The sequence below is a fragment of the Cynoglossus semilaevis genome, chromosome 1 (assembly GCF_000523025.1).
Source record: "Cynoglossus semilaevis isolate Cse_v1.0 chromosome 1, Cse_v1.0, whole genome shotgun sequence".
NCBI classification, from domain to species: Eukaryota; Metazoa; Chordata; class Actinopteri; order Pleuronectiformes; family Cynoglossidae; genus Cynoglossus; species Cynoglossus semilaevis.
In genome coordinates this window covers 24,147,324-24,160,394 of record NC_024307.1, presented here as the reverse complement: position 1 = coordinate 24,160,394, position 13,071 = coordinate 24,147,324, and the positions used below count along the sequence as shown (strand labels likewise).

The window sequence follows — 13,071 nt, the reverse complement described above, 5'->3', positions numbered from 1 at the left end:
TGTGTGTCTGTGTGTGTGTGTGTGTGTTTTGAATTGGGGCTTGTTACTCCAGTAATACTAATTTTATCATTTTATCATTTTTAGTCAGTGAATTATTTTTTTAATTAATGTTTAGACTAATGTTTCAGTTCCTTTTGACAGGATTCAACTTTATTTATTTTATTTAAAACAAAATCCATCCATCTTCATCAGGAATTTAAAACTATTTGGCTCCTTTTATTGACTGTTTAACTTTCATCTTTTTCGTTATGAGGTTTTAGCTTCGTTTGGTTTTCTTTTGGAAAAAATACTTTCAAAGTTTACGTTCAATGGCAGTTTTAAAAAAATCAAATTTTTGGTGTCATTTTTATTTCTTTTTGTTTGTGTTTTTCAAAGAAAGCTAGCAAGGAGCAAAGAAACCACGTAGATTACAAGAACACTTTTAAGATATTTTCCCTGGAATACTTTGAATTTTTTTTTACTTTTTTCTGTCTTGAGTAAACCTCAGTGTTTACGGTGCGGCTGGGTTGTCTGAGAGCAGACATCTATTCCTGTTGCTGGTTCAAGCTCATGGACACACAAACAGGAGAACCCCCCACTGAGCTGCCACCTGTATCCACCAATCGTTACCAACGGCTGGCATCTCCAACCTCTGACTTTTGACTGATCACATGACCTGGTTGACAGTGACACTCAGGCATGTTCAACTGCAGGCCTCATAAATTAAAAGTCACCAGGTTCACGTCCACCTCCATGCAGGTTTGGATGAAGAAAAAAAAATGAAAAGAAGTTTTTTTTTAGTCTGATGTTAAATGAACTGTGGCCTTTTAGAGAAGAGCAGTGATACAATAAGTCAGTGCCTTCTGTCCGACTCAGGCTGTAAGGACTGTGTAAATATTAACAGTGAGTGTGAATAGAGCGGCTTCCTTTCTCCATCTGTCTTTTCTCATCAGTTCTTCTCACTGATCGTTGTGGTAAATAGAAAGATTTGCTGTGTAAACGGTGTCAAACACAGCAGAGGTGTCCAATAGTTCAAGTGAGGCCCAATGTAATAAATTAATACTCCAGGGCTAGTTTACTCTACTGAAGACAAACTCAAACTGTGTCAAATAAGAAATTTGTTTAATTCATAAATATGGAAGGATACATGTTAATATTTAAATTATATGTGACAATATCTGTAACTTCTGTTTGTTAGCTGCAAGACCAAACATATCAGAAATTCAGATGTTAAAATTAAATCTTCAATATAGTAATAAAACCAAAATAACAGTAAAAAGTAAACAACAGTAACTAAAAGTTAGTGCACATGTTGCTGTATAACAATAAAGTATAGGAAAAGTTGTCAAAATTAACCAGCAATTCCACATAATCAGCCATATTATCTGCACATTTGTTGTAGAAATAAAGCTAAGAGTAAAGCTGAAAGTTAACCAGCTAAAATACAATTAAATAAAGGTAAAGCAGAAGTAGGCAATGAAACTGAAAAAAGCTAAAATATTGACTGGAACTTAAAGGAAACAGACTGGCGTGCTGCTGATGTGACCAGTCAAATCTGTTGACACCTGTTACACTACAACCATTCAGTCCAGTTTTTTTAACTTAGGATACAGGAAACAATGAGACTTTATAATTCTCCCCAAACTCTGCGGTAAAGATTGCTCCGACAGTTGAGTGACGGCTGGTTTAAAACCCTGACAGAAGAATTTGTCTTTGTTTTCACATCAGAACAGCTTAAGAATATCGTCCTCATCCCAGTATCTGTCAGAGCTCCGTTTCTTTCTCAAGGACACTCCCTCAGGACAGACGCTTGGCTGTCACACAAGAATGTACCTGCGGTTCCAGCAGGTTGCCGACGGAGGGTTCGACTTAATCCGGGGACCGCTGTGCAGCCCGTTCTCGCGGATTTTAACACGTTAAGGTTGAAAGTATCCTCCACGTGCCCACGTGTCGTCACACAGCCGGATACAGAGCAACCGCAGCCCAACAGGCCGGGTTTCCAGCTCATTTCTAATCCATTAAAATGATGTATAGTACAGAACACGGGGGAAGTGGATCTGTACAACCACAGCCTTCTATGAACAGGTGCCAAAAACTTTATAGCTGCATTACTTGGTATTTTTATTTTTATTGCCATACCACAAATGACTGCATGTAATGTGAGGTAGTGATGAGTGCAGCGGAGTCAGCTTTTCCTGAGCCCTAACAAGCATCTTCAGGTTAGAATTTCACCTTGAAAGCCAAAAAATAAATAAATACAATTTTCCACTGAGAACGTTTCAGCCTGAAACTGGTGTGAATGTCTAAAACACAGGTGTGGAATCGACACCTGCAAAGAATGTGTGTAATTCAAAGGAGGTAAACGTTATTTTTCCCTTTGTTTTTCTGCTTCAGCGTGTCACTGCCATCCCCTTGGAGCAGTGGGTCACTGGTGCAACCAGACCTCAGGTCAGTGTCTGTGTCGAGAAGGAGTGACCGGCCTCAGGTGCAACCGCTGCGCCCCGGGATTCAAACAGGGACGATCTCCTCTACGGCCCTGCATACGTAAGTTGACCGTCTGGGGGGTGGACAGCTGACAGGAAATGGACGGAAGACATTTGGAAACACGTCCAGTGTGTGTGTGCGTTTCAGTTGGATCATAATTAACACAACTGATGTCATGTTCTGTCTGGTTAGCTATAGCAAAGAGCCCATGAAAAAAGGAGAAGTACATTTATTAATAATGGCTATGCTAAACTGAACACAACACTGCCACCTACAGTTTGTTTTCCTCAAATCAATGATTCTATCTGGCAATTAAAAAACTGCAGGGGGAGAGAGAGAGAAAATACAAACACAGATAAGTATCACTGCACACCAAGACAGAGTTCGCTGCACGATATATTTTCCGACTAATTATTGTCGATAAACGATACCATTGTCAACCGTATAAACCACAGAAGACCTGACAACCTTCCATTTTAAACTAAAACAAAGAAACCAACAGCCTTCACTCCTCACCCTCATGACCCAAGTCAGGACAAGAACCTTTGACCTTCCAGCGTTGAACAATAGTTCACTGTGCATTTGCAGAAGTCACACACGTCTCTGTGTTGATAACAGAGTTTCATTGGTGGACACGGACACTCCCCAGATCTAATCATTTCATCCTGCGGCCATTACCTTCACAATTTAATCAAAAGTTGATTCATGATTCTCAGAGTCACAGTCAGCCAAAACCTCCTGTAACCTCCCTCCAAACAATGGAGTCAGTGTTTTTATTTAAGTTTGAATGATGTGTTTTCATATCAGTGACGTGTTTTAGTTTATGTAGAACCTATCCATTTACCTGATGCCCCGGAGCCTCTTTAAATAGAGACAGATTTTTTTTAATACTTAGCTGTCAATTCCCTCATTAATTCCTCCTTCAGCCTCATTTGCTCCAGGCTCAAACAGATCAAAGCTCCCAGCGGAGTTTTAATCCTTTATCAAACAGAGTCGGAATTACAAAGAAGCCGCCACGGCCGAACTCATTTGGCCAAACCTCTGAGCAGAGGCAATGACAACACGAGCTGACCACCACGGAGACGGTTCACCTCCAGCTGATCTGGTCCAAACCTCAGCTCTGAGCGCTAATCCACGTGTGCTCACGGGCCTTAATCGCACAAGTGCCAACAACTACGGGGCACTAACACCACGTAAGCCGCCCAATCAGGTGATAGAGTCAGCCCACGGCGGCGGCCAGGAGCTTCACACCTGTTGTGCTGCGGCTCACAATGACCCCCCCACCCCCACCCACCCAATCATAGCCCCACCAGTGAGAGGAGTGTGTGAAAAGAAAACCAGTTTGTTTTCCCTGCCAGACCACCTCAGGCTATGTTTAGCATTTCCATCGGAGCCTCGTCCACCCCAACCTCACCACGTCTTAACACCTCACCTCCTCTGGACCCTCTCATCACACAGACCAATAGGAACCGGCCAACCAAGTGTCCCACGGTGTGACGTTAGCTTGAAACAGAAGAACAGAGGAGCAGATCTGCAGTGTTTAGAGAATGCCATTTTGTCAACAAAGTGCCAGTGAATGTCAGTGTTGCTCCTTCAATGGTGTCTCAAAGTTCTTGGTCTCATTCCCTAGTTTCAAGGCATGTGACCAACCACATGTCATTGGCTGAATTAGCAGTGTAGCAATTTAAACGAACGATCCAACTGTCTTTTTTCATATTCCTTTCCCTCCTGAATTTCATCATCTGTTCTCTGTTATCTGATGGTACCTTGATGGTTATAAAACCCCATGACGACTCAGCTGCTGAGGCTGTATGTTAAAACACGTCAGCTTATTTTCCTGCCCGTGTCACTATATATTTGATTTCTGTCTTTCTCCGTAGCATAAAAAAGTCACATTTTCAGACGACTGCACTGCAGTAATGTCTTTTCCACATTATTTAATAAGGCAGCAATTACATAATGGAAACCCCCGGTAAAACCTCTGCTGATGAACAGATTATGTTGTCAGCTGGGATTTTTACTCCAAATCCTGTCCTGCCTTTGAATCAGCAGTTTGGTTTAATTAGCTGTTTTAGCTGCAACAGTTCAGTGAGAACCATATAAAAAGCTGCTATGATTCATGGCAACAGTTCAGTGAGAACCATATAAAAATGTTTATATGAATTTTCAGATGAAATAGAAATGAAATTACATTAATATTATAATAGTATATGAAATTAATATCAATTTTATTTCAAGGTGTGAATCATACACTAGGCATTCTGTACTGTTTTCTAACAGTATATATCTTTAGTATAGTATGTACTAATAGCACAATTTAATGAATTAATAAATATGATGAATAAATAACAACAAATTAGGACAAACGATTTTGTTCATTAAAATATTGGGTTTTTTTTTCTTTTTTTAGATATTATTACTAATGATGTACATTATGTCTCCTGACATTTTGAGGGTGTACATTTCATCCACAAAAACACACTGACTGGCGGTGGGGGGCGGGGGGTGTAGGATGTCAGTGTCCCAGTTGTGTCCAAAAGGACAGGACATGGTTACAGGGGACTGAGTGTGATGTTATATGGCTGCAGCGTCACACCGAAACCTGGACAATGTTTGGTGGGGACCTGCAAGTCGTCCATATTCCATTAAAGATAACTTTACTGACACACACACACACACACACACTTGTTTAGAGTGGAGTGAACTTTATTAGGTTCTGTGAAACGTTTGAGACGAAACTGTGCTAGTTTACCATTTGTATCACATGTGTCTCTGGACCAATAAAAGGACCACACAACCAGACAGCGGCAGGCCTCACACACACACACACACACTTGTTTAGAGGGGAGTGAACTTTATTAGGTTCTGTAAAACGTTTGAGACGAAACTGTGCTAGTTTACCACTTGTATCACATGTGTATCTGGACCCAAAAAACAACCACACAACCAGACAGGGGCTTTCCTCACACACACACACACTTGTTTAGAGGGGAGTGAACTTTATTAGTTTCTGTGAAACGTTTGAGACGAAACTGTGCTAGTTTACCACTTGTATCACATGTGTATCTGGACCCAAAAAACAACCACACAACCAGACAGGGGCTTTCCTCACACACACACACACGCGTGGTGACTTGTGAAGGTATTGTGTATGTGTCCCTGTCACCTGTGTGAAGCAGTGTTTGTGTTTGCAGGGGTCCAGGAGGCTGCTCCCACCCCAGTGTACCAGCCTCAGTACAGCATAGGTGAGCAGGAGACACACTGTCACTCACTCTGATCCGCTCAACCACTACGGTGAATACACACATGTACTTCCTGTAGCCTTTGGCTTCAACATACCACAGAGAATACCTGAGGTCACCAACATGTGTTTGTTCTTGTCCTGGACGCAGCATGTCTGCAGTAAAAGGTAACAGAGTAGCAGGATCTTTTTACTGGGATACTGGACAATCAAATATCACAGTATAATAAAAAATAACTACGGAGCAAATACGTTTTAATGATGTAGAAAACATAGTTAGTTTTTGTCATCAATCTGATTAGAAAACACTAAATTGAATGTGAAATCTTTAGGTGTTTCAAAGTTGGGGCCAATTCTTTTGGACTAACTTTTAGCTACCCATAGATAGCTAATAGCTAATAGTTAGCTCTTGGGATTTATTTTTACATTTGTTTGGCCTTTTTTTTTAGTATTATTATTTTTGCAAATGTAAATTTCTGTTCTCTAGTTTGTTGATGTTGTTATCTAGCATCACATGTGCTAATTAACAATGTTGCTATGTAATATCTACCATTGTTTTTGCATACTATTAGCCCAACCACTTAATATTTATTACTAATTTTAAAAAAGTTCTTCAAACTTTGTGCTACTATCGGCCCAAATTTTAAACCGTTATTTATGTATATATATATAAATATATATATATATATATATTTTTATATATATATATATTATTTAGCTTAATTGTCTAAGGACTAACTAACTAAGGAGATCTTTAAGCTAATTTTCTTTTGCTACATTACTGGCCTAATAATAAACCTGTGCTTTAATTTCTACATAGAACAACAAAGAATTCAAATGTAAACTGATCCACCTCTGGTCCATGTCAGTCATACACTGTACTCCATGTCTGTGGAGTCGTATATCAACACAATGACATCAAACTTCTGCATGGACACGTTTTGAACACGTGAACCTGCTCCACTTCCTCTGCACCACAGTCATCTCACGGCCTCCTAGTGGTGGCTCACGGGCAGTACCACCTGCTACACTGGGGGGTGGGGGCTCATCTGTTAGTCACAGGATACTGTGATGACAAATAGAAGCAGCCATATTGTAATTAGGGGAGAAGACATGTGCTGATATGTCGGCTGTGAAATGATTCACCCTCTCATCTGATCCACTCTCCCTCTCCCTCTATCTTTCCTTCTTCCTGTCCTCTTCCTCACCTCTGTCTCTTTTTTCAGCCGAGGAGTGCGTCTCCTACTGCCAGCCTTCTCAGGTTAAAGTCAGGATGAACTTGGAGACGTATTGTCTCAAGGACTACGGTGGGTGGACGGCCAGATAAACTGACTTTGACCAGGAAGCTAATGTTGTCAAACAGCGCTGTCAGTGGACACGCTGGAATGAACGGAACCATTTGGTCTGGGAGCAAAAGTGAAATCCACACTAAAATCTGATTGGTCCACGTCTTGCACACACCTCTCTCTCTCTCTGTCTCTCCCTCTCTCTCTCTCTCTGTGGACAATCATGGCAGATGCACACTCTCTCTGCCTTACAAATACACTCTTGCTCGGTTGCCCATAATTCTGGGATATTTGCTGGCAGTAAATGTGGAGTTTCCTGGAACTGCTGTTTTTGTTGATGTGGAGCAAATTTCCCCAAATTTCCCCAGATTACACTGAACATACTGTAGAAGTTCTTGAAGCCTTGAACGTCTGGAGACGATTCCTAACCATGTTTGAAATTCCATATTAAATGTTTAATATATTTTTTTTGTGTGCATATGGCAAATATTTATTCTCCTCTGTTCTATTCTAATTCTTTTCTGTTGTATTTTGAATTGTGCCGTTCTGCTCTAACCTTCAGTGCTGAAGGTGCAGCTCAGGGGTATGGAGCGTTCAGGTCCCTGGTGGCAGTTCTCTATCCTCATCCAGACCGTGTTCCGCACAGGCTCCACCTCCCAGGTTCGTAAGGGCCCACATTCCCTCTGGGTCCCAGACCGTGACCTCGGCTGCGGATGCCCCGCCCTCCACGTTGGCCGGACTTATCTCCTGATCGGAGCAGAGGAAGGGGAGCGGGGCTGGGGCCCCGAGGAGAGCCGCCTGGTGGCCGACCGCTCCACCCTGGCCCTCCAGTGGCGGGAACACTGGAGCCCTAAACTAAGGGGCTTCCGGGGGCAGGACAAGAGGGGCCGTTGCCCGCCCAAAACCCCAGACAACAACGGGCAAAGGGAGCGTTCCAAACTGCAGTCGGGCTACGTCCCCCCACACCTGCTGACGGACAAAGACACTGAGAGTGTGAACACGCACACGCCTCACACAGAGGGTGAGGTGAAAAGCACAATGGCCCCCTCCCTCCCCCCCACTACACCTGCTCTGGTGTGTTCAACTCAAGGTCCTGAATGAAACAAAAAAAAAAAAAAACTGAACATCTGTTGGTGTTTGTGTTACAGACTGACAGTGATGTATGGAGTTTTACTGCAGCACCGAGCAAAAAAATAAAATATCTATAAAAACACTGAACAACAGAAAAAAAATCATTAAAAACTAAAATTTTAAATATTTCAAAGTTGATGTTTTTTTTTTTTAAATCCATAGATGTCATTGTGTTTGAGTCGTATTTATTCTTTGATTTTTTTTGTCATGTAAACACATGGAAAAATGACAAACTTTTACACATTAAAGGTAAATATTCTACCTCACATTTACATCACACAGATATTCTTCACAGATGGGTTGTGTTAATGAAAAATATATATTTTTCTTTGGTGTTTTATAAAAGGTTTTGATTCATACAAGGCCAATAAAGTATATTTGATGTTATTTTCTCTTTGTCTTATATTTTAATTTTTTTTTAAACTTTTTTAAATGGTAAAATGGTAAATGTTTTCTTATTTTTGTCAATTAATTCACAGCGTATTTTCCTGCTCGTTGCTACATCAGTTAAGTTTGTTGTTATGTGAATTTATTTCTTTTAAACGACATTCTAATCTAGGACTGTAAAACAGATTTTGGATATTATTTTAGGTGAATATTTACGTGTGACAAAGCTATTTTCTGGCTAACATTAAGATATATTAGCTAAATTAGGTTTTCCAGGGCCTTACTTGTTTTTCTAGTTTGGGTTATTATATTCTGATGATCTTTTATTATCTTTCAAGGTATATTTGTCGAGCTTGGCCAGAATTGTTTTAGTTTTGTGGCAAATTGGGGGACATTTTTCTGTGGTATTTGAACAACAATCAGCTCTGAGCTGAACCTATACATCTATACATTTCTGTCTAGTCTTTGGTGGTGTCAGACAGCTGACACGGAGACCAGACCAACTCCTCAGAGAGCCGTGCACCAGCCTGGACACGGTTCTAAAAGTGTGGCTCTGACCTGTCGTCATGGCTCCTGTCTCCATTTGGCAGAAATGGCGTCATGGCCCAGGGGAGAAGCTGCTGCTGTGATAGGACAGATGGACCAGTTCCTATTTGTCCAGCAGCTTCCATGTTTTGGTAGCAGCCGTGTTGGTGATTGGTTGTTCTGAGGTCTGTGATTGAGTGTGAAAAGAGGAAAATAGACTCGCTGACTGACGAATGGGCATGTGTGTGTGTGTGTGTGTGTGTGTGTGTGTGTTGGACTTCTAGAAGGTCTACACTTCCACCAGGACGTATAACCCACAGCTTTCTGGGGCCAAACACACAGGGGTCTTCAGACAAAGGCTTTTGTTCAGGTTAGTTTGGCTTCACGGGAAAAATAAAAAAACAATTGCAGGCAAAAACGTATTAAATCACTCACTTTGTTTTCATTCGTTTTTCTTTTTCCATCAGTGCTAAATACGGCTGCAGAAACAGGGATCTACGGTCTTTATTTATTTAATGCTTGGCTAACTTTTCGGGCTAATATTTCGGGATAGCTAATAGGTAGCACATATATAATTCTAAGTGGTGTTTTGGCTAACGCTAAGCTATTTTTAACCTTTGTAGGGGGGGTTTTTCTATAGACAAGCTGAAACATGAATTGGTCTAAGATGAGAAAATAATTGAAGAAAAATTCATCACCACTGAATAAAGTTCTGCAATAAATACATAAATGTGTCATTTACAGCATGGATTATATTTTACTATATAATAAACAGTCTGGATTACAATCCACATATTAATCACAGGAACAGTAATAGGTCATTTATTAAATAAATCAATGAACAGAATGAGAAGTCTGGCAATTTGTGCTGAATAAGAACCAGATTTTTATTTTATTTTATTATTTTATTCAAACTAATAAAATCTATTAGAGGTGGAAACGCAATGAAATGTTTTTTTCTTCTTTTTTGATCAAATGTTTTGGTTTCTTTTTAAGTAATGTTTAGTTTTTTAATGGAAACTGTGAATCAATCACCGTTTAGAGTTGATTTTTGTGGAAAACGTTTCAAAGTCTGTCCAGTATTTTACATTGATTTGTTTCTGGAAATAAACAAATTAGTAGTTCCCTTCGAGAAAGTTAGGATTACCATTTAAATTTAAATGACCATAAAAGCGAGTTTATTTTTTTAAAGTGGGGCACAGACTCATATATTTAAAACATGCGAAAGTATCAAAGTTAATATTGTGTAAACAGTGCCTCAGCAGTGTGTCAAAACACATAAAAAACTGCAGTATTGTAATTCCTGGAGTGTACTTTAGTATCTGTAAAAATAAAAATGTCTGTGTGTGTGTGTGTGAACACAAAACACCTGCTGTGGGGCCGACAGGAAACACCTGTCAGCGGTCGTCCCAGTGCAGCTCCCGTCTACATGAAGGTTTGATCCCCAAACACACACACTTACACACACTTACACACACTTACACACACTTACACACACACGAACAGACAACTTAAGCTCCGCAGCTCTGAGCCGAATAGGACAGAAAGAGAAGAGAGTTATCTATGGATTTGTTCACAATAAACCTACAACACACACACACACACTTTACTGAGGACAAGCAGAGGCCTGGTGTGTGTGTCTGTGTGTGTGTGTGGTATTATGTTTACAACCTGCTGAGGCTACATTTTACGAGAGGTGACTCCAGTGTTTCTGCAGCCAGAGCCAAAGTTCAACTAGGCTTCATTCAAAGACACACACATATTCTTATCTTAATGCGCACACACACACCTCACAGACAGAGAGAGAGAGAGAGCAGGAACACTGCAGATGAACTCGGCCCCGTACACACCTCGTGCTCCATTAAATATCACTGAAGGAAATATTGGTGAATGTGTCCTTGTTTTTCTTTCTGCTTCAAACTCTGTCCACTTTGAGCTCTTTCCAGGGTTACTTTGAAAAGTTTGGGTTGTGTGTTAGGTTTTGAGCTTTTTAGCTAACTTTTAGCTAATACATGGGCTACTAGGTGACATTAAAAGGTATTTTAATCAATTCAAGTTTAATTTTTTTTTTTTTTTTTTGAGTAAACCAAACACATTTGCTTCTGCAGGATTCGTTAATTTGTACATGGAATAAAATCTGCAGTCTTGAGTTTCTCAAAAATAGAAAAGCTTTTGTTTCCAAAATAACCTGCGACAGAAGAGCATTAGCAATTGTGCTACAAGCATTTTGTTAGTCAAATTTTAACAAATGTAAGACAAACCTATTGTATTTTGTTGACAAAATTGTGAATAATTTGTACAGATCTTTATTATTATTAGATTTCAGCCACATTTATGTTGGTACTTATATTGCGTAACTTGGTCTTTGGTGTTTATATTTAGGCCTTTTTCTAGCCGGCGTATGTCTGTTTCTGCTATATTTTAATATTATTTTATCACAGACATAACCTAAATAACGTTTTTATATAAATTGTTTCCTTTTTGTAATTATTTTTTATCAAATACTTTAAGTCAATTTTGCGTTTTAAATCATTAGCTGTGGTTACTTCCTTTCTTATTCTGGTCATTTTGACAGATACTGTAGTTATTACCCTGATGTATCTGTTTTCCTCCTTGTATTCGCGGAACAATTAGCTTCTTTATCGTTATGATAACTTCATTAATGTTTCAGCCAACATTTATCAAATGTGAATTCCTTCAAAGATATTCAGCCAAAGTTGTTATTTCACATTGACATCAAAGTTTAAAGGGACAGTTCACATACTGTGCAAGGTAATTGTGCAGCATTTCCAACAACTGTACCGTCATGGTCTCCTGTCTCTACGTTTGTTTATCTCTTCCTCAAAGGCTCCACCAGCTCATGTCCAAGTTGGACAGGTTTCACCATGACACATACATTCAAACACACACACACGGCTTCTGTTAACCTGAGAGGCGGAGGGTCAATCCCTGTGATCTGAAGCCTGCATGCCTTCCACAGAGACACGCCGCCGACACAGAAACATGAAACCAGGCTAGATTAGAACTAATCAAGCACGGAACGACTGTGCACAGGGACACCATCACAATCACACACACACACACACACACAGAGAGCAGCGTACAGCACCAAACTACATCCATGTGTCTAGAGTGAAGTTTTGCTCATTTTCTTACTTCATTTCACGTTTAACCTTTTAATAAATACGTTTAACTGGAATCGACTGTAAAACTGGCTGAGAAGTTTAATAAAACTCAGAACGTGATGGAATTTTTGGTTGTCAGAAGTCAAGCTGTTCTGTTTGGCCCTGCGGCCGACTGTGACACCTGCAAAGGTTTGAAGTACCAGGCTAATATTTGAGCTAATGCTTTCCTGCCCAAAAGCCAGACTTTCACTATTTTAAACCATTATTTGTAATCTACTTTTATTGCTTTTGTCGACTTGTAGTTGTTTATTCTAAAACAATTTTCCCCTGATTGACTAAAAATTGGCTTTTTTTAAAAAAAAAAACTTGGTGCTAGCTTATAGCACTCGGCTTGCTTTTGCAGTTAGCTTTTTTAGCTTTATTTATATTATGAAGAATATTTAACCAGTATTGTGTTAAATTATAATATAATTATACAAATATTTATACTTCAACTTTAAACTAATTTATTTAATTATGGCTGACCTTTATTTTAGATAAATGGTCTTTCTTAGTAGTTGTATTAAAGGAGAAGGTTGCTGTATCATGCACTTGCCTTAACTGGGTGCAAATATAGGAAACAGAGTTTAGACTTGGGGGTCGGGGTAGTTTTGAGTTACAACAGAGACAGAAGGAACGGTGGGCTCCTCCTCTCTGCAGAATTGGACTTGAATTTTTCCCACCAGTCCTAGGTGTCGACCGGTCGTCTGTTCGAGTCTTTAGTCATATACGACTAAGGCCTTCCTGAGCTTTGTAGTCTGCAACAGGAACCTCTTTTTGTCTTTGTAGTCACCAAGCGGAACCTTATTTTGGCAGCCACCGTGTTGGAGGGGACGGGTGATTTATGACGCGACAGGGCAGCGCGGCGATCCAA

General features: G+C 40.0%; 1 protein-coding gene across 1 annotated transcript in view; it reads left to right on the top strand.

The window, feature by feature from the left end:
* Positions 1-8,109, top strand: part of ntn5 (netrin 5) — a 20,587-nt gene extending 12,478 nt beyond the window's left edge. The window contains exons 5-9 of the mRNA XM_025061631.1: positions 488-591; positions 2,331-2,523; positions 5,658-5,708; positions 6,931-7,011; positions 7,553-8,109. Of these exons, the coding sequence (XP_024917399.1) occupies positions 488-591; positions 2,331-2,523; positions 5,658-5,708; positions 6,931-7,011; positions 7,553-8,091 (968 nt within the window). The 3' untranslated portion in view covers positions 8,092-8,109. The remainder of the gene's footprint in view (positions 1-487; positions 592-2,330; positions 2,524-5,657; positions 5,709-6,930; positions 7,012-7,552) is intronic.
* Positions 8,110-13,071: the final 4,962 nt, after the last annotated feature.